The following is a 21674-nucleotide window of genomic DNA, read 5'->3' on the forward strand; positions in this document are numbered from 1 at the left end:
CCATTATGACATCCATCAAAACTTGTTTACACTGTTGAATTTATCTGAATGCTGCCAACGCTTTCAAGGGCACAGAATTCTCCACCATACATTCAAGAAACATTTACCAATCTTCCTGTTCTCTTATTTGATAGGTTAGGTCTGCAAGCTGCACATATTCCATCAGTTTAAGTCGCCATTCTTCTTTAGTTGGGACCTTGCTTGTTTTCCAGCCCCTGGCTCCTCCTCTTGGCACAATGCCAAGCATCATGCAGCATGTGAGACACTCAAGACATGATGCCCGTGATATCACTTGTATGGTGTCGGGGGCAGTTGGGACCTCTTTCCCCAACAGCCACAGGAAGAGGAGGAGAAGAAGCCAGGGTTCAGGACACTTGGCCAAGTGATGTCACATATACACACACACCAACTATTGCATGCGTGATGTCACACATGCACACAACAACCCCCCCCCCCAATTCTGCTTCGTAAGTTCTGCCCTTGAGAGATGCCTTCTGAGGGGGACGAACTAGATGTCACATTAAACATGGTCCAGACAATTAATATAGTAGCAGGCATAGAGGGTCCCAATTTTCCTCTGGACTTCAGTGCATGCACAGAGAAGAGAGACACCTTCCCTTGTCCACTGCAGTCTCAACAGAAGTTGTTCTGCCAGAGCTGCTATGACTCCTAGAATGGTAGCCAATGAGAGTGGGGAGCAAGGACAGATTTCCCTCTGGGGTAATAGTTGTTTCGTGAGGTGATGTGGGGCAGGGGGAGCAGAGCTTAATCAGGGCTAGACCAAGGGACAAAACTTTGGTTCCAGTTACTACAGGGGCCTGCCATGCTGGTGTTGTACAACACAGCTAATGTGGATGGGACTGGGGTGAGTCAGGGTGGTGTCAGGTTTGTGGCTATCTGAATGCAGCAGCAGCAGAGGGGACTTGGCATTAGGACAAGCGTATTAGCAATTGCTCTGAATATTCACGCAATCAAAATGTCGGTGGTTTTCAGTGGAATTTGAAAGCGGCCTTTTCTCTCTTGATCTGTACTCCATATATGGAAACGTGGTTCATATTTCTTCCCTTTTTTTCACGCCCTTCCCTGGCCAAGTTCTATATAAGAATGGGCACCACAACCTGAGAACCCAACTTGCCACGGCAGAAAGCAGCATCCATCACCTCAACGGGACGGAGCTTGGGTAAGTTGGAGGTCGGGATGGGTGAATCTGACAGCTTTGGTCTCTTGCAGTCTTCCACATCAGTTGGCATTTTTAAAATTTTAAAAAAAAATCAGCATTTTAGTAAATTTCTACTAATTGACACATTTCTGCGAACATTTCTCCTTTTTATAATGCATTTTACATGCTATTTTCATATACATATGCATTTCTACACACTGTTTCCTAGTCCTTGCATTTCTCTTCACATTACTTGGCTGGTGAACTGCACTGCCAACCTGAAGAAACACATGCAAACCAGGTGGATTTCCCTTTGTATGCAAAGTGGAACATATTTTCCCCACGTTCTTAGTGAAGGTGGCCACCAACTCTGTTCTGACATCATGGCTGCTGTTTCACACTTAGAGTAACGGAAACCAGATTTTTCACATATAAGGAAGCTCAGCCTTTGAGAAAACAGGAGTCTAGCGGCACTCCTTAGATGCTAGAACTCATGGCGATTTGTTCTATGAATATTTCCTCAAAATCATGCAGCAGTTATCTTCATAGAGATGACTCAGCTAGCCATAGTCCATCATTTTGTCTCTAGAGTGTCCTAAGGAAACACTACAGAGGAAGAGTGCATGTTCTGGAAGCTGAGCAATAGAGGCAGTACAGGATTCCTTTTGGTGTACCAACCTCCCTACTGTACCAAGGATTCCCTGCCTGAGCTGCTTCAGGTCATGGCAGATGTTCTCCTGGAGACACCTAGTTTGGTTGTTCTAGGGGATTTTAACATCCATGCTGACACGACCTAACAAGGGGCACTTGGGACTTTGTGGAAAGCATGGCCTCCATGGGGCTTTCCCTATGGCCCAACTCATAGTTGCAGTACTTGGCTGCCCCCCACCCTCTCATGGGCCTGGATGGGAGTAATAATCTACACCAAGGAAATTCAAAGCACATTCCACACAGAGGAATCTTAGAAAAAGGGAAATGTCAGAAAACATTACATGCCTGGAAGCATAAGCAGCATATAAAGCAAGCAGTTATTATTAGGGGAATATATATTTTTAAGAGGGGTGAACATACAACGTTAAACCACAAGATGAGGGAGCTGTTGTGTGCACAAATTGCACATGTAAAAGTGACTCCAGTTTAGCTCTTACTAAATCCTACTAGAAAAGGGGGGGAGCTTAAGATGCATTTATGTAAAAGTCTATGCGAAAAGATTATAGCAGGCAAGAGATTATAGCAGGCAAAATAACAATTGGAACAATTGTTTAAATCTACCGACGCTGCAACACAAACCCATCTACTTAAAGTTCATGGTGTTCCCAGGTATACAGCACTTTAACCTAAAGGTTAAGAAATAAATCTTATATCCCGTTCTCTTCTTGAGCTACTGGTGGCACTTGGTGAAGACTTTCAGAAGGATTTTAAGGGAGTTTATACAAAAGGGAGATGGATGGATGGATGGATGGATGGATGGATGGATGGATATATTGATTGATTGATTGATTGATTGATTGATTGATGATTGATTGATTTATACCCCACCTTTTCACCAAGGAGCTCAAGGCATCATCCATCATTCTCCTCCTTCAGTCAATCCTCTCATCAATCCTGTGAGGCAGGCTAGGGTAAGAGACTAAGACTGACACAGGGTTTCCCAATGAGCTTCACGGCTGAGTGGGGATTTGAACCCTGGTCTCTCAGTGCTAGTCTGGAGCTCAGATTCATACCAGTGAGTCCCTTGCTCACATCTCACTTCAGCCAGAAACTTAACTGAGCTTGTACAAATATCCTATCTTCTTTGCCTCCTCTCCCTGACCCTCAACAATGGTCCAAGCTCCTTCTTTTATATTGATTTTTTTATTGGGTTTTACAAACAAGAATGATGCATGGTGACTGGTTTGTATCAATATTCACATGGTTATGTGATCATGACTAGATAACATCCACCACAACATTTGCAGATAAGAATTTGCAAGGATATACAGTACAGCATTCATTTGAACTCCAAGCTGTTTCACAAAGCACCCTCTGGTGGCAAACAGAAAGAAAGCATTTACACACCCACTTTACTTTCCCCCCAGGTATCTCTTTCAGGCAGCGGTCACCCACGATGATGCCTTTCAAGGGATCTGGCCTTGTGCTCCTCACCTTTTGCTGTCTGTTCTGGCACTGGGAGCCTATTGTGAAACCCCCTATGAGAAGTTCCTAAGGCAGCACTACGATAATCCCAAGAGCAGCCATGGAAAGAAGTATTGTGACGACATGATGAGAAGACGCGGACTGGACAGACCATGCAAGGAAGTGAACACCTTCATCCACGGCACCAAGAATAACATCAAATCTGTGTGCACTGAATCTGGAGGGGAGGATTATGGGAACGGGCTGAGGATTGCTCTCCGCCCCATCACTGTCACCACCTGCAAGCACAAAGGCGGCTCAACTCGCCCACCTTGCAAGTACTCTGATAACAAATCCTCCAGATACATCGCCATTGCCTGTAATCAGAATAATGAGCCTGTGCACTTTGACGAAAGCATCATCGTCACAGCGTAAGATTTCCAACGCCCAGATCCAAATATTCAGCTTTTTAACAATTATGCCATCCCTTGCAACTCCACTGAAAACCCCCCTTTGCTGCCACTCTGTCCAGCTCTGCTTTACTGCAATTAAAACAAACAAACAAACAAACAAACACCCTTAAACCATTGTGGCAAAGAAACCTGCTTTGATTCTGTTAAGCCAGCAATGTCTGTCACTATTAAACTGCGGAGAAAGTTGCATAACATTTGATGTGTGTTTAATTTCCTTTTCTTTATCTTATTGCATCCAAGGGAGGGAATGTGGAATGCAGTACTGCACTGTCCGAGATTTTCTTTCATGTTTCCATCCACATGGGTAGTAAGCTACAACCAAATCAAATCTTTATTACAGTCATAGACCAGCGTAAGGAGGGAAGGGTACAATCATTTAAAATCAAAAAACGTTTTTTAAAAGGAGTTAAAACAGAAAGTATATATAAAAGTCTATCAGAATACAAAAGAAAATAAGAGAGTCTAAAAGAAGGGTTAGGAACCAAGAGTGAAAGAGAGTAAAAGGTTAGTATATATAAGACTATAGCTGTCAGTCTACAGAGCACTCTAATACGAGTGTTCATTATATCTAGTTTGTGACACAGGTCATCATCCGACTAATTTTGAGCAATGCTGTGCAGAATCCGGCAACGTATGTTGTAGCATGATTGGTATCTGAAAGTGGCAGGAAGGTATAGAATTGTCCTGTGCACCCTGGGTACTTATGCAGTAGTGGTAAGATGAAGCTGGTACAAATGTCTCTATAATAAAGATAATGGAGAAGCACATGCTCTGTTGTTTCCATTTATCCAGAGTCACAGGCGCATTGTCTCTCCAGGTAAGCAATCTTCCTGTATTGGCCTTCAAGGACAGCTGAAGGGAGGGCATGACATCGAGCCAAGGTAAAGGCCTTCCGGCGCTTAGGGGCTTCAAGTTTAGCTAGACATACCATAGACATACCAGAGTACCTGGAAGATTCATTGGCAATAAAAGTTGAGGTCCTGGCTAGATCCAACTGGTGCTCAGTGTCTGCAACACGTGTTAGGAGAGCAGGTAGGCTACAACCATTTCCTGCCAGGAATTATACTACACGGTGGCATATGGTTATTCCAAGTGAATCATCGGGGGGGGCATGGTGTCTGCTGGGAGATGGATAGGAGGTTTTTTGATGCTCACGACTGCAGCAAAACCAGGTTTCAGCAAGAAAGGTATAGCAGTCAAATATTAGGGTGGGGAGCTGTCACCACTGCCTTTCTCCTTTCTTCCATTTCCCTATCCCCCAAATGTCTAGATTTTCTCCTTCCATTTAACCCCCACCCATAGGGTATTCACAATATAGAGCGCATATGGTTCAGCATTAATGTCTGGCAGCTTGGAATGCTTCCCCCAACACTTTCGCAACTCTGGTTCCCCACTCAGTTCTGTCCCAGTGTGCAGAATTCATGTTTATGGACACAGCCAGTTGTCATCATGTGATCAGGCACCACAGCCCCAGGGCTGCTTCTGAGCACATTCCACAGGCTGCATAATAGTCATCTTGCCATTTGTGGCTCTGTGGGTGCTTTGAGGCTGGGAGTAAATATAATGGAGAATGTAAACTCCCTTCTTTGGGGGACAAATATACCCCTTGAATGTTTATGGGGATATTCAGACCCACATGGGAATCAAGCTTCCAAGTCGGCTTGGAAGTTTGTTGGAAACAGAGAGAGAGAAATCTTCAAGTGGTATTGTTATCAATAGAACATCAACCCAAAGGTCAGATGTGTCTCTGCAGGAGGTATCCCCCTGACCATTTTTTGAGATCCCCTTTTGGCAACGGCCCCCTGACCGTAATTGGCTAATTGTTGAGGCTAGGCGGGAACCTCAAGGTATCCAGCTCAGTGGGGGGGGGGGAGCAGCGAAGCCAAGCTACCTAGCCAGGAGACTCATAGTCCTGGGGGAGGCTCCGCGCGACCACGCAAAAGCCACCCCCCAGTTAATGTGGGGAGCAGTCATTGTGCCCTCCTGGACCCCCTTCTAAGAAGCCATTTCATTTCATTTATTGAATTTATATACCACCATATACCCAGAGGTTTCAGGGTGGTTCACAAAAAAGATCACAATATATAAATTCAAAATAAAAACAATACTGCAATAACGCCCCGACCCACCCCCAAAAGAGCCATATTTTAAAGGGTAAGAACTTTGCTTGTTCTGAGACCTGAGGACCTTAGCAAAACAAATACTTCACCCTGTAATTTTTATAATTATTGATCAGCATCACTACTTTTAAATGTCCCATGGCAAATCAGATGTCAGGCACAATATAAGCCACAGAAACAGCCCTTTCCAAATGTGATGGTCCTGTGTTGTAGTCTATATAGGAACCTGTCCTATCAACTTACATAAATTCAGTTAGGGAGGTAGATTTCAGGCAGGTACATGCCTCCATCTATCCAAGTTTCCTTATAACTTCAGCCAAGACTGAAATGCTGTTAGTGACTATAGGTAAACATGATGGCTTCCAGATCAGCCCAAGAATGGTTAGTGTACCACCTGCTTTTCCTGCTGTTGCTGATGCATTGTTCTTCTAACAAGCATTTGAGCTCTTGCAGATTGAGAGAAACAATTCAAACCAATTCATATGGTCCTCCGGCAGCCATGATCATCGGTGAATTTATATCCATTACGCTAGCAAACTTCAAAATGCAGAAATTTATGGAGCGCCCACAAATCTCTTCATTATCTGCTCAGTAAGTAGTTACTTATTTACAGGGAATTTTCTGTTGGGTCCACAGATTACTCAAGACTTGATGAAATAAACAACTGCATCGGCTTCTGTCTTCGGTTCTCCTGTCAGCCTTCACAGGGCACATTCAGATTTTTGTCCCACCACTTGAGTTAGCAGAAATAAACTCGACATCATCAGTCCAAGGTACCACATGTGACCCTCTATACCACAGTGTTAAAAATGTTTTTCATAGTTGTCTTTCAAGTAAGATATTCATTCTTGTGGAAAGAATTAAGGAGTACTTCAGTACAAATTTGGACTTGCTTGAAATGCTATTCTACTGCCCCCACCCCAGTTAATTGTGGTGTTTCTGTATTGCTACACTGACGTGGAACTACCTACAACTTGATATTCTTTAAGATGATACCAAAAAAATCACCTTTTCATTTTGAGCCTGATAAACTGCAGTTCCCTCCTTTTCCCTCAAAGAGCAAAGCCCAGCAGTAGGGACACATTAACTTGAAAACAAGTCCCTTCATTGTGTTCAGTGGGTACAGGGCCCAAATCCTGTTGAAATCCATGGGGATTCCAAAGTGCTTAAGTGTGGCTACTAGATTGGCCCTGCTTTTTGCCCATATGTGTCCCATCCACAACCCAGCTGAAGTTTACAAGCTACTTCAACCCATAGATGTTGCAACCCATCCCTGTGCCAAAATTTTCTTGCAAGTAAGCCTTGTTCTGTTCCAAGGGCTTTGCTCCACACCCCAAACATGCTTCAGCTTTTAGCCTGACAGGGCAAATCTATGCATACCTATTCGAAGTAATCACCACTGACCTTAGTGCTGCTTACTCCCAGGTAAGTGGCTGCAGCCATATTGCAGCTTAAATCAGATTTGCATGAAAGGCAGTTCCACAGAGTCCAATGGGATGCTTCCTCTCAAATATTTGGGATCAAGGGGAGCTTTCCTTAACACATGTTTACATGGGAATAAGCAATTTCCAATGGAAGGTTGTGTGATCACACCCTATAATCCCATGGACGAGTATATGGGAAGTGAATCCCATTGAATAAAAAAAGAGGAGGAAGGTTTAGCTTCCCAAGTAGTTTTTGGGGATTTTTTTAAAGGAAAGCATATCTATAAGGCTTAGATTCAAGGGCTGCTAAAAAGACATTGTGTGTTAAAGCACACTGGTATACTAAAGAGTTGTTTCCCAGGTTGAATTGAGAACACATTCCCATGAATACTTCATGGTTCAGAAATGGAAGGGAGGTGATGGACAAAGCAGCAGAACAAGAGGTAGGCATGAACATTGCAATCTGATTTACTCAATATTAAATCCCACTATGTTGGTGATTTTGAACCTAGTTAAGTGGGGAAAGAATTAGAGCCTGACTGAACTTGGCAGGTTAACTGCTTTTTGTTTCTGAATTTCCAATATCCAACACCACCAATTCATCCACAGCACAACAATGGATCTCCTTGAATATACCATTTACATACTGAACTTCTAATCATAATATCTTAGGAGACTGCTGTAGTATATTAGTTTGAATGGAATGTTCTTGTCCTGTAGGCTGAAACATCCAAGTTAAATACATGCATGAATCAAAATGAAAACTTCAACACAGTTGTTTCTTTTCTGCCATGTTTGCAGTCATTCTTTGTCTCATTGCAGAGTCCTCCCAAAAAACTACCAGCATGTTCTTGCTTTCATCTTTGCTATGCAAGAGATCAACAAGAATGCCAAATTCTTATCCAACATCACACTGGGATCAACATTTTATGAGAATGCTTTTAATCCTTTGCAAACTTGTCGGAACACTCTTGCTCTTCTTTTCATGGGACAACGAAATCCCCCCAATTACCACTGTAATGGGGAAGATAAATTAATTGCCGTCGTTGGAGGGCTCACCTCCCAAAACTCCCTTCAGATGGCCAATATATTAAACACCTACAAGATTCCACAGGTATGTGTGTAGACACATAGATACAACCACAAGGGCAGACATACACAGAAAACCCCCCAAAAGCATCCAGGTTAGCTTTCAATCCCATTACATTATGTTTTCTACACTTGAGTCCTACATTAGACTTGGTATGGGTACATGATTATGTTAAAGCCTCCTAGCTATGTGTTGCCAACACTGCCGTCTCAATTTGCATTGGGATTTGGGGGGGGGGGGGTAAACCCATAATACTAATAATCCAAGCTCTGGTTCTTCCAAACCTGGCCATGCCACAAATCATGTAATCATAGGAGCATCCAGCTTCCTGCTTAGAAACTTCTCCTAGTTTGAGACTTACTAATGCCAGGGGTGTATACTTACAAAAGTAAGACCAGGTGGATAACTACCACAATACAGAAGTATTCTTTCTAGGAACAAATAGATGGTCTTTGGATTCTTAAAAATAGAATGCCTTTCCCTTTAGCTCAGCTATGGCTCCTTGGATCCAGTGCTGAGTGACCAAAGGCGCTTCCCTTCCTTCTTCCAAATGGTCCCCAATGAAGAAGCTCAGTATGATGGCATTGTCTGGCTACTCAGGAAGTTTGGGTGGAACTGGATTGGCCTCCTTGTTTCAGATGATGACAGTGGAGAAACCTTCCTTCGTACTCTGAGACCAAGGCTTTCCCAGAAAAATCTCTGCATTTCTTGGACATTGGTGATCCCACTAGTGACAAATTTTTTACGTAATGAGCTACTTCAACAAAAATTGAGACCAATAATGTTTGTTCTCACACAGAGGCAAATGAATGTGATTCTTGTCTATGGAGACAGTCAGTCTCTAGAAGGTTTGAGACTGATTTTAGTCTCCTGTGAGGTTTTGTCTATGTACCCTCTGGAGAGGGTGTGGATTACAACAGCTCAATGGGATTTCACTGCAGTGCTGGTTGGAGGCAATTTTCCTTCAAAATCCTTCAATGGCACTTTGTCATTTACACTCCATTCAAATCCAGTTCCAGGGTTTCAGGACTTTCTACAGACCATAAATCCATGGCAGCCAAATCTTTATTTCATCCAGCAGTTCTGGGCCAGTGCATTCCTCTGTTCATTTCCAGATAACAATCGAATTGTGACAACTCAGGAACCCTGCACTGGGAGGGAGAAGCTGGAGAAACTCACTGGACCCGTGTTTGAAATGGAAATGTCCAGCCAGAGCTACACCATCTACAATGCCGTCCATGCAGTAGCACATGCTCTCCATAGCATGTATTCCTCAAGAGCCAAACAGAAAGTACTGGGTGAGAGATGGATGCAGCCGAAAGTTCAGCCCTGGCAGGTACTGTCAACTACTCTCCTCAGTATTAGAAGCACAGGAGTTATTATTACTGTTCATATGTTTCACAGCTGAGCCCTGGCATGGAGGAGAGGCTTTGGGGATTTTCAGTGGTGAGCTCTATCATTGGGAGGGACTTGATCTCAGTTAAAGGCCACATGCATTGCATGCTGCACATTCAAAGCTCTTGAAATTAATCCATCCCAGGATTCTCCTACTTGGGACTGTGCAAGGGCCAGGAGTGTCCTCTGGTATCAGAAATGGGTTGAAACCACAGATGTATGCCGTATAGAACTGTGGCAATTCAGAGCAGACAGTTCTGGGCTGCAGAGAACAATGGTTTAACTCAGCACAAGGCAGTTGCATATGTTAATGGAGGAGGTTTTTGAATTACCCAGAATCTATGCCAAGTTAAAAACATACCAAGTCATGTCTGCTAATATTGAAACTGGAAAGGCTTACAGCTCAATTGCAGAGCATCTGCTTTCATTCAAAAAGTCCCATGTTCAACCCCCAGCATCTCAAGATCATGATGGGAAAGACTCTGAAACCCTAGAGAGCCAATAACAATCAGTGACTGAGCTATTTAGGGCAATGATTTCACTCACTGTAAGGCAGCTTTCAGTGTCCTATAACATACTGATGAATGGTAGTAAAAAGCCAAAGGTCCACTTGTCAAAGGGAAAAGAGAGAGTGTATTAGCCTACAAGGTCTGTGTCTTTTTTCCTCTTGCAATCTAGCTTCACTCGTTCCTGAAAAACATCCACTTCAACAACAGTGCTGGGGAAGAAATCTCTTTGGATGAGAAGGGGCAGCAGGCAGGTGGCTATGATCTCCTCAACTTGGTCACATTTCCCAATGAGACCTTCCAGAGAGTCCGAGTGGGGAGGGTGGACCCTCAGGCCCCCCCAGGAAAAGAGTTCACAGTGGATGGAAGTGCCATCGCATGGAATCCCAAGTTCAAGAAGGTGGGCGGGACTATTTCTTGTTTTAATCATCATCCATCAACATTATCTTTTATGAGAAGATCAGGGGATCCAGGAAAACAGAAATGGCTACAAAGGAGAAGTGTGAGGAGAGAACCTCTGGTACTCACTGATGAAATACTGTTTTTGTTGCTTTGTTGATCCAGAGCTAGTCTGAAGCTAATTCAGAGAACAGGAATAAAGAACAAGGTCTTTCTGAGTGAGGAATTGGCAAGTGTTTAAAGCTCTTGAAAAGGGACTGTTGTGCTGTAAAATGCGTTGTTGCCAACAATCTCTGCCATTCGGAGCCCAGGTAGAAAGAAAATTATCCACCACCTGAAGTGTGTGGTCACTAATGTTGATGGATGGAGTGCTGGAAATATCCTGTCCCAGGATGTTGGTCTACATCAGGCTGAGCCATAATGTGTGGGATGAAAGCATCCAAAATGCTAAGGAAAGTCCTGGTGCTCAGAAGGTTATAAAACCCTGTGCTGTCACATATCTGAGGCAATTAACTGATGGATTGATTGAATTTATATACCGCCCAATACCCAGAAGTCTCAGGGATGTTCAGAGATTAAAACCGATATATAAAAAACACATTTTAAAAGGGCATAGTTATGTCAGTTTGTACAGTTATGGCAAATATGAGCAGTCTAAACAGTTAGAGCAGCAGGAATGTTCTCATGTGCTGCTGTCAGTCTGTAACAGTATTTATCTTAGATAAAAATCTATGTTAGATATATTAGCAATGTAAGTAACACCTACATGCATTATATATATTAATCTGCAACTTCAAGTACACTAAATAAAAATTTATTCTTATTTAAACTTTAAAAGAGAGCGTCTCTAGGAGGAAATCAGCATTGGGTTATGAGGAATCAATCTATCAAGATGTAGAAGGTTGGCACTAGCTTCTCTTTGCCATTCAGACATGTGCTGGGCTGGACAAATGGTTAAGTCACAGCACAAAGCATCTTTATCAGGGGGCCTGATGCTTGCCCAGGGAGCAAATTCTTGACAGCCATCCTCTAATTTCAGTCCTGTGACTTTTCTGCTGCAAAGCAGACATAGATGACAATAAGAGTTATGTAGAGAAGCAAGCTTATTCGATTCAAAATCCCTTGCTTGTCATTACCATTAGATGCTGCCCATTTCCACCTGTGTTGAGAGCTGCCACCCTGGACAGAGTATGTTTGCCCAGCAGGGAAAGCAAATCTGTTGCTATGACTGTGTTCAGTGCCCTAAAGGGAGGATTTCAGTCCAGAAGGGTAAGTGAAGGAACCCAAGTCAACTGGAATTCCCATCTTCCTCTCCAACACAGACATTCATGTTTCAGTCTTATTATGTCTGCTTATTTTCTGTCATGGATCCCAAGCACATGTGTTTATGTTATTGACACATATTCTCCTTTCCTCTCCCCTACCTTTTGCACGCCTATTCAGGCATATCCTATGTGCAATTACATCCACATGGGAGTAAGCACCATTGAAATCAGCATGGCATACATTTGGGTAGAAATCATTAAGATTGCATGCCATAGATTCCCTTTTCTCACCATTGAAACTGCAGCCAACACATTTTCATCTTCTGTTATTAACAAATAGTAAATTATCTCCTCTGTTGTATCCACACAGTTTCAATCATTAGGAACAGTTATTTCTTGTCAAATATAGATTTTCCTGATGACAGGCTACCCAGCTGTTTCATGCACTCCCAAGTTCCATTACGGAAAGTGTAAAAAAGAAACACTGAGCCACAAGCTTAGAAATGCAAAAACATGGGGCTGGATGCAGAGATAGACATGTTTAAGGGGGAAACACTGAAATCAATCTGTATAATGCAACCATGACAAATAAATATGAATGGATTGATTACTACAGTTGAGATGCTCATGGAGGAACCATCACTTAGTTGAAAAATTAGGCTTTGGTTCCTCAGTTGAGTAATATGTTCTGCGTACAGCATAATAGACACTACCAATAATATTATTAATTATTGCTTCAAGAAATACTAAAAGCATGCTTCTCACTTTCAGATGCAGATCACTGTGAGAAATGCCCCGATGATCACTACCCAAATGCCTTTCAGGACCAATGTATTCCAAAAAAAATAAGCTACCTATCCTATGAGGAGCCCTTGGCGGCAATTCTGGCCTCCTTGGCTCTCCTGCTTTCTCTGGTCACAGTTGTTGTGATGGGGACCTTCGGTCTGCACTGGAACACTCCCATTGTCAAAGCCAACAACTGGGGCATCACCTGCACCTTGCTCTCTTCTCTGCTTCTCTGCTTTCTCTGCTCCTTCTTATTCCTTGGCAGGCCTACAAAGGTGACCTGTGTCTTGAGGCAAACCGTCTTTGGCATCGTCTTCTCCATTGCTGTTGCTTGTGTGTTAGCCAAAACCCTCACTGTGGTTTTGGCATTCATGGTGACCAAGCCTGGGAACAGCCTGAGGAAATGGCTTGGGAAGAGGCTGGCAGGATCCCTTATCAGCTTCTGCTCTCTCATTCAAGCTGGCATCTGTCTTGGGTGGCTGGCATCCTCTCCCCCATTCCCAGAGTTTGACCTGCACTCCCAGGATGGGCAGATCATAGTGCAGTGCAATGAAGGCTCCGACATCATGTTCCACCTTATTCTCGGCTACATGGGTCTTTTGGCCATTGTGAGCTTCTCTGTGGCTTTCTTTGCCAGGAAGTTGCCTGATACTTTCAATGAAGCCAAGATGATTACCTTCAGCATGCTGGTCTTCTGCAGTGTTTGGCTGTCCTTTGTCCCCACTTATCTGAGCACCAAAGGGAAATACATGGTGGCTGTGGAGATCTTCTCCATCTTGGCCTCTACTGCTGGCTTACTGGGTTGCATCTTCCTCCCCAAAATCTACATCATTATATTTAGGCCTGAGATGAACAGTAGAGAGAGGTTAGTAAGGAAGAAGGATGACCATAGTTGAGAGGGTGAAAGAGATGCCGTTAGCCAGGGACCTTATGTTCTGACAAGGAGATGCTATTTCCTTTGTTTTTATATTATATTCCGTCTTCTATGCCATCCAAGGAGCACATAATTCTCCCTCTCTTGCTATTGTTTTCTCAGCAACTCTGTGAAGAAGCTTAGATTGAGAAATGGCATCTGACCCATGGCTGAATGGGGATTTGAACCGTAGTTTCCCAGCGCCTAGGACAACACTCTAATCACTACACATTAGGCTGAGGCTATAATACTGTTACTTACAGGGGTCTGCTTCACCAGGGTGTTGTCCAAATGGAATGTTATGTGGAAGCAATGTGTAGATGCTATTTCCTTTGCTTTTACCTTTTTCTCCTTATGCCAGCATTTCCCAAACTTTGGTCTTCAGCTGTTTTTGGACTACAATTCCCACCATCCTTGACAACTAGCCTTGCCAGCTATGGACGTTTGGAATTGTAGTCCAACAACAGCCGGAGACCCATGTTTGGAAACCCCTATTCTATGCCATCCAAGTGTTCATGGTGGCATACATGGCTCTCCTCTCTCTGTATTGCCTTCACAACAACTCTGTGAGGTAGGTTAGACTGAGAGATTTTTATGTATGTTGTTTTGTTGACTTAATCTTTGTTTTTTGGCCTACCTTTCTATACCCCCAGAACACAAACTAAGGAGAGCACAATGTGAAATACTGTTACTTACAGGGGTCTGCTTCACCAGGGTGTAGTCCAAATGGAATATTATGTGGAAGCAATTTGCAGCAGGATTGAAAATGGAGTAGCTGCTGAGTGATTGAAAAATAGGACATCAAAATCATTTGAGCTCTTATTAATTCGTGCTAGTTAACCATTCTGCTTACCAAAATAAATTAGAAGTTGGTGGGACATGACCTTGATCCCAGGAAGACCATAACCACACAGTTCCTAAATAATAGAGGTATCTTTTAAACGAATTTCATTGCTCAAAGTTAGGATATATGTGTGAGAGAGCTTTGTATTCATCTGGCTCTTTTTCCTCTTTTGTTTTGTTCTTTTTATTATTTTCTGTTTAGAATAGTTTCTTTTTATTGTATTGTGAAATGTCTGAATAAAACCTTATACAAAAAAGATGTGTGACACGTGTGTGCGTAAGTGTGTGTGTGTATATATTTCAAGAAAAAAATCCCCAATGGACCATACAAACATGCAAAGCATCAAGCGTAATATAAATCATCTGGCAGTGGACATACATGTTTAAACTCAGACTTCTGGATGCTGTGAGAATATTTTCTGTGTTCCTGTAAAAGATATTCAGACCAGCAGCCCTACTCACACACACACTAGATACTCTTTTGTTGTTGTTGTTTAGTCGTTTAGTCGTGTCCGACTCTTCGTGACCCCATGGACCAGAGCACACCAGGCACTCCTGTCTTCCACTGCCTCCCGCAGTTTGGTCAGACTCATGTTTGTAGCTTCGAGAACACTGTCCAACCATCTCGTCCTCTTTCATCCCCTTCTCCTTGTGCCCTCCATCTTTCCCAACATCAGGGTCTTTTCCAGGGAGTCTTCTCTTCACATGAGGTGGCCAAAGTATTGGAGCCTCAGCTTCATGATCCAGTGAGCACTCAGGGCTGATTTCCTTCAGAATGGATAGGTTTGATCTTCTTGCAGTCCATGGGACTTTCAAGAGTCTCCTCCAGCACCAAAATTCAAAAGCATTCTCTCTCTCTCTCTCTCTCTCTCTCTCTCTCTCTCTCTCTATACTATCTCTGCACAAGTGAGTGCCATCCTTCCATAAGGACCCAGATGTTGTGGGGGGTTGTGTGTGAGGAAATTGCTGTCACCAGAAAAATACAGCAGCCACAAAGTTTTAGTAGCTGATATCAGGGACTATCTACACAATCCTCTAGTAGCTGAGTCAACTGGATGCTAGTGGGGGGAGATGGGAGCTGAAACCCACCCTCACCCCTGTCTAGCTTTTCTCCCAGCCATAATAATCACAATCACAATCATAACAACATCCCAGCCAGAGTGGGTGCCTTATAGCAGTGTTTCCCAAACGTGGGTCTCTAGCTGTTTTTGAACTACAAATCCCATCATCCCTGACCACTGGTTTTGCTAGCGAGGGATGATGGGAGCTGTAGTCCAAAAACAGCTGGAGACCCCAGTTTGGGAAACTCTGCCTTATAGCATATCTAAAAACAAGCCTGGAAATCCTGGAATTGAACCAGTGAGGGGGAAAACCTAAAGCAAAACAGCATGGACAGCAAAGAGATTGAAATCTCAGTTCCCCCTTCAGCATCTTTTATTTTCATGGGGGAAAATGTGTGTGTGTGTGTGTGTACCTAGCTTGAATTTACAGAAGCTATTTTCACAGTTGTGGCTTCTTTGCTATGTGGATTTGCCTGTCAAAGAATCCCTTCATGTAGCAGAGGATTCTGGGAAATGTTCCAGTGTAAACATTCCATTTTGAAGGAAGCTGGCCATTCTTGTTGGGTATCAACAATGCAAAGTGAGTCTGTGCCCTTGAGCAAAAGGTGCACTCTGTTCCCCTTTCATTTTAATATCAAACATATCGAACAAAGTACTCCGCCTAGATATGGACTAAGCTCCAGAAGGTAGATGCATTATCTGATGTTAATTATGTGTGCTTATTTTTTATTTAGGGTATTTGCTTTCCAACCCATTGTCAGAAACATAACTGTATAGTGGTCATAACCATAAATTAAGTCCACACTGGAGGGAATTCCAGGGAAATTGAAACATATTTATCCTATCAATATCTACTCAACATGTAAATTAAGTCCACACTGGAGAGAATTCCAGGGAAATTGAAACATATTTATCCTATCCATATCTACTCAACATATGGCAAGTGATTGAACTTTCATCCTTCCCCCTTCCCTGCCCCAACCCCCAACTTCACCAAGATCTATATAAGAATCGAGGCAGCAGCTTCAGAGACAAACTTGCCCCTGCATAACGCGATATCCATCACCTCACAGGACGAAACTTGGGTAAGTTGGAGGCAATCACAAACTCACTTCTGATGCTATGGCTACTGGTTTATATTTTGTTTTGGGGGCTCTCACTAGCATTATACCCTATACCCACATATCTGTCCACATCCTTCTTCCAGCAAAGTCCCATTCAGTTCTCACAGGTAAGTGAGTATACATATACTATGTGGGTTTGTGGGTTGAGAAGTTGTGGAGAAGAAAGCAAGACTGTCCTGCATCCTTCCGAAATGGAGAGACTGCCTTGGAATATTTCCCAGAATCCTCTACCACATGCAAGACTGAGTCATAGCAGATGAGTCAATGTGGCAAGAATTCCATAAAACCGAAACTGTGGAAATCATTTGCATTATTCATTTTTAAAAATTGGGGCTTAGCGAGGTCTAGATTTTAGAAGAAAATGGGAAATGACTGAGGGGAGCTAAACTCCTCCCTGCTCTTTGCCTCCTCATGCTATTTAACTTCTCCCTCCTTGGCTCAACTGGAATATAAGTAACTGTGGTGATGAAGGGTGGGGAGCTTAAACTGGGGAGTGTTCTACTTCTTCTACTACACACATGCCCAGAAGAGTCAGTGGTCAGCACTAGGTGCATCTGCACACTAACCTTACTTGACTCCATGATACTTCAACAATCGCCAACTTTAGGTTTTGGGTTCTCTCTTCTTTCTCTAATCTTCCCATTTATGATTTCAAGAACAGAAAATGCTGGTTTTCTTCTTCCTGCTATCACCACATTCGCAATAAGTAAGGATGTTTTTAATTTGCTGCACATTTCCTTCCACAAAAGGTCAACCAGAAGATGGGGGTTGTCACCTACCTTTGCCTTCTTGGTCTCCTGGTCTCCTATTCGTTCCCTGGAGGTGAGTGTTTTAACAATTATCTGGGAATTTCCCAGAAATCTTAATAGGGGCTCAGCATTGATGTAAACAAAAGTACTTGTTAGATTTCCAAGTGATGGTAACCAAGCTAAGGCTGTTGGAATAAATAATCAGGCAATTGAAGCTGGTTCATTAGAGTGAATAGGAAACTGCCCTACCAACCTCAGTCTGCCCTGAACCACTCCTCAGATTCATATTGACAACCAGTCAGGGACTGGCACTGCCTGTCATTGCCTCTGGATGCACCTTCTGTTGGTCTCCCTGCCTTCTGTCTCACCAAATCAACTGGACACTAACCACCTCTGAAAGCACAAAGGTTTAAATTACCTGTGCTTCCTCACTGGAATAAGCAAAAGTACAAGTAAAGTGAGATCTCACATTAAAAACAGTCTTCTTACAACTTTTGTCCCACCCTCTTTTTCTTCCTTTACTCTTCTTTCCATACAGCAAGGGCCAGATCCTGTCCCAGGGGTTGGCTGAGAGCGCTGGGCAACTGCTATGCATATTTTGATAGCCCAAAGTCATGGTCCGAAGCTGAGGTAAGAAGTTGTTTCTCACCAACCAAGCTGTAGCATAAGATATTGTTGTGGGTTGCGCATGAGATCTTTTTGAGGAGGGCTATGTATGTGGGTTGTCCTGAGACAATACCTGGCCAACATTTCAGATTGAGTTGCTCACCCAACATGTTCAAGGGATGTGTTTCCATGGGAGCCAAGAAGGCTTAATTAACAGTCATGACTCCTCAAGGGTGCCAACTTAAATAAAATAAGGGGTGGAGCAGTGGCCAGGTAAGCCCTGCTCTGCACAATCGATCACAAGACATGGCACACACACACACCCCATTGGAATGGCAATGCCCATCACCTTTGGGAACCCGCCCCCTCAAATATTTTATTGGGGGGCTAAAGGGACCTCGGCCCAAAAGAGTTGGATCCTGTGGTCAGGAGGGATGGCCTGGCCAGAATGTATCCACTCACCATTAGGAAGAGGCAAGTCATCTCTCTTACTAAAAAGAATAATGGTCTGCAGTGCCAAAATGGAATGTGGTAGGTTAGTTTGTTTGGTGATTATCTGTGTTGCAGCAGAGGTTAAGTTAATATGAATTCAATATTACAAAGCAAATCCCTTCAGCTCAAAACTACTTGCATACATTTAAATGCCTATTTTCCTTTTCTAAAACAATCTCAACATTCTGTATGCAAAGGCATCTGAATTTGGAGTTGTGAGAAAACCAAATTTGGTCTCCCCCAGAGGACTTATTTTGTAAACCCTCAGCCTGATTTGTTTGCACAAAGCTTACACAGAAGTTATGTGATATCCATTCTTCATTGAACACTCAGTCTGATTTGCCTGAGGTGAGATTAGTATTCATTCTTTCATTCATAAATTTTACAAGATTTATAAACTGTTTATACACTGTTTGGTTTTATTAAAACGCAAAGTGATTTACAAAAAATAACAATACAAAAACACTGTCAGTAACAACCACATTCCAAAATATAGAATAAATTAAGAACTTTGACATTACACATGATTGTTCACAGTTGGATAACTCCAACTGGGTGGGATATCACTTTTGAATTCTTACCTTAGTATGTTTCCGAGTACAATTCAAAGTGCCCTAAATGGCCTCAGCCCAGTATACCTGAAGAAGCATCTCCACCCCCATCGTTCAGCCCAGACACTGAGGTCCAGCTCCGAGGGCCTTCTGGCAGTTCCCTCACTGTGAGAAGTGAAGGTACAGGGAATATTTTGTTGGGAGCTGCCCAGAGTGGCTTGGGAGGCCCGGCCACATGGGCAGGATATATTATTATTATTATTATTATTATTATTATTATTATTATTATTATTATTATTATCTTTTTGATACATTGTGAACCACTTTGGGCACGATTTTGTGGGAAAGTGACTTACAGTTAAGTGAATGATGATCATGGTGGCAGAATGACTTTAGTGCCTTCTCTATTCTCAGATTGCATGCCAGAGCCAAGGCCGTGGGACCCATCTCGCTTCTATACTCACAGAGCAAGAGTCAGCCTTGGTGGCCAATCATATCTCCTCAAAGCAGAAGAAAGAACATAATGTCTGGATTGGGCTCCATGATCGCGATCAGGTGAGTTCCCTTCAATTACTCTATTCCAGGTCATCATCACAGCACAGCACAGTGGCTCCTTAGCAATGCCATCCCATCCTTATCTCAATCATCTCCTAGGCTGTATGCCATAATTACTTCTCCATTATTTTACATAGGGGCCAGGCGTGTTGGGTTCCACCCCACATTAGGGGTGCCCACACATGCAACACATTGCCTCTCCCTGCCAGCCCCCCACAGAGAACATTTTGTGGGTGCCTCAGCACCCATGGCCCTGCATAGATGGTGCTTATGGTAGGGGCTTCTTCTCTAATGTCTCCATCATAGCTTGCAGGAGCTTCCTGCTGAGCAACCTCCTCTGAAGATCCTTGCACTGAGCTACAAACCTCCTTGGTCAAATGAGCTGTTCCTTCTCTTTCCTGCAGAACCGAGATTGGAAGTGGCTTGATGATTCAGTCTTTAATTACAACAACTGGAACAGAGGGGAGCCAAACAACTATAAAGGCGGCAAGGAGTATTGTGTGGAGCTGCTGCATAGGACAGGTAGGGAAACTATTTGCATGCCTGAGAAAAAAGGCATTTTCACCTTGAATGCTACATTACCCTCCAATTCCCTCTAAATTTCCAACTTTTCAGGGTTGCATCTCACTAAATTGCTCTGAAAATACAGTACATCTGTCAACCATCACTAATTAAAGTCTATTGATTTTAAGGGATCCAATTATGAGTCATATTTAACCTTCAACCAGGTGTTCGCTTGTAGAAATGTTTACAAATCAATTACTCTGTAGACCTGGCTAGCAGTGGTCCATTCATTCAGCATTTAGTGTCACTGTCCAACATACCAGGAGGCTTCAGCTGTAACTCATCTGCATAGTTTAGTTGCATGTGTTTTATTGCATGCATACTCATTTACATATTATATTCTGGAAACAGTGGTTTTTCAAGTGGGCCATGTCATATTATTTTCTACAGCATTTCTCTAAGAAGTGGTTAAAGTCAGATAAAGAAACAAAAGAAGGCATCACTTTAAAAAAGACCTGATTTCAGCTGCAAATTTTGAATCAGGAGCACACTTATGAGGTTGAAGTCAGGCAACAGTTGGATGGGCAATCCACATGGGGTTGGTCAGTTCTGGATCAGTCCATCCTACCCAATCTAGGGTTGCCGTACGTCCGGATTTTCCCAGACATGTTCGGGAATCAGGGCCTGAAAATGGCGTCTGGGCAGCAAAGCAGCAAAATGTCTGGGAAAACCTGGACATATGGCAACCAGGACTATTTTCAAAGGAAAATGTTTCAAACATGCTTTAAAAGCTGGAATTTTGGGGTGGGGGGTGGAAGGGAGATGTTTGGGGGGGAAAGCTCAAAAAAAGAAAAAAGCTCAGGCCGGCCCTCACTTGTTCCTGGTGCACCTTGCAATTTCAATTTGAAGTGAGGCTGAAAGTTAACTGGGCATGACCTGCGTGAGCATTTGCCCAGATGGATGGCATGTGCACAGAGCCAAGAACCCCAGGCTCAGTGCAAGTCAGGAGGAAGCCCAGTTGGTGAGTGTCCCAAAGCCGCTTACCTTGAATAGGGGCCTGAACAGGGTTCAGGGAGGGAGGCGGTGCAAGGCCCAAGCAAAAAGAAAAGAAAAGAGCTCAACAAGTTTGTCCAGATTTTTAGTACCTGAAATATACCCTAGTCAAATCCAATTCCTAACCCGTACTCCAAACCACATCCATTTGGTTATGTAATAATGGGCAGGAAATAGTAACTTTTGTCATGTCTTGAATTTTAGGTTTTCGAAAGTGGAATGATAAACCTTGTAACCTTTTGTGTACCTATATCTGCAAACAAGAGCTTTAAAGGAGACTGGAGTTCCCAACTCTGCCTGCTTAGTGGATGTGTCTGTGATCTCATTCCTTCCTCTCCCATCCCTCAAAGGGGGAAAAACAGCTCTTCTTCATTTTCAAAATAACCTCCTCTATAGAGCTACCTCTTTGGTCTTCCCATTCACTTGGAAGTTTCCTTGTTACTTCTGCAAAATATAATCCTAATAAACTCGCTTATGTGTATTCTCTTTTC

General features: G+C 43.1%; 2 protein-coding genes across 2 annotated transcripts in view; both read left to right on the plus strand.

The window, feature by feature from the left end:
- Window positions 1–1123: 1123 nt before the first annotated feature.
- The window catches only part of LOC308461789 (C-type lectin-like), a 110275-nt gene continuing 89724 nt past the window's right edge, over window positions 1124–21674 (plus strand). Inside the window, exon 1 of the mRNA XM_080978960.1 lies at window positions 1124–1180. The gene's annotated coding sequence lies outside the window, so the exon portion shown is untranslated. The remainder of the gene's footprint in view (window positions 1181–21674) is intronic.
- LOC308461790 (C-type lectin-like) lies at window positions 16527–21664 on the plus strand. The gene is made up of 6 exons (XM_080978961.1): window positions 16527–16634; window positions 17423–17495; window positions 17961–18052; window positions 19486–19626; window positions 20031–20148; window positions 21388–21664. The coding sequence occupies exons 2-6, from the start codon at window positions 17435–17437 to the stop codon at window positions 21453–21455; spliced, it is 480 nt and encodes a 159-aa protein (XP_080835087.1). The 5' UTR covers window positions 16527–16634; window positions 17423–17434; the 3' UTR covers window positions 21456–21664.

Source organism: Podarcis pityusensis (assembly GCF_964106645.2).
Source record: "Podarcis pityusensis genome assembly, chromosome: 13".
In the NCBI taxonomy this organism is placed as follows: domain Eukaryota; kingdom Metazoa; phylum Chordata; class Lepidosauria; order Squamata; family Lacertidae; genus Podarcis; species Podarcis pityusensis.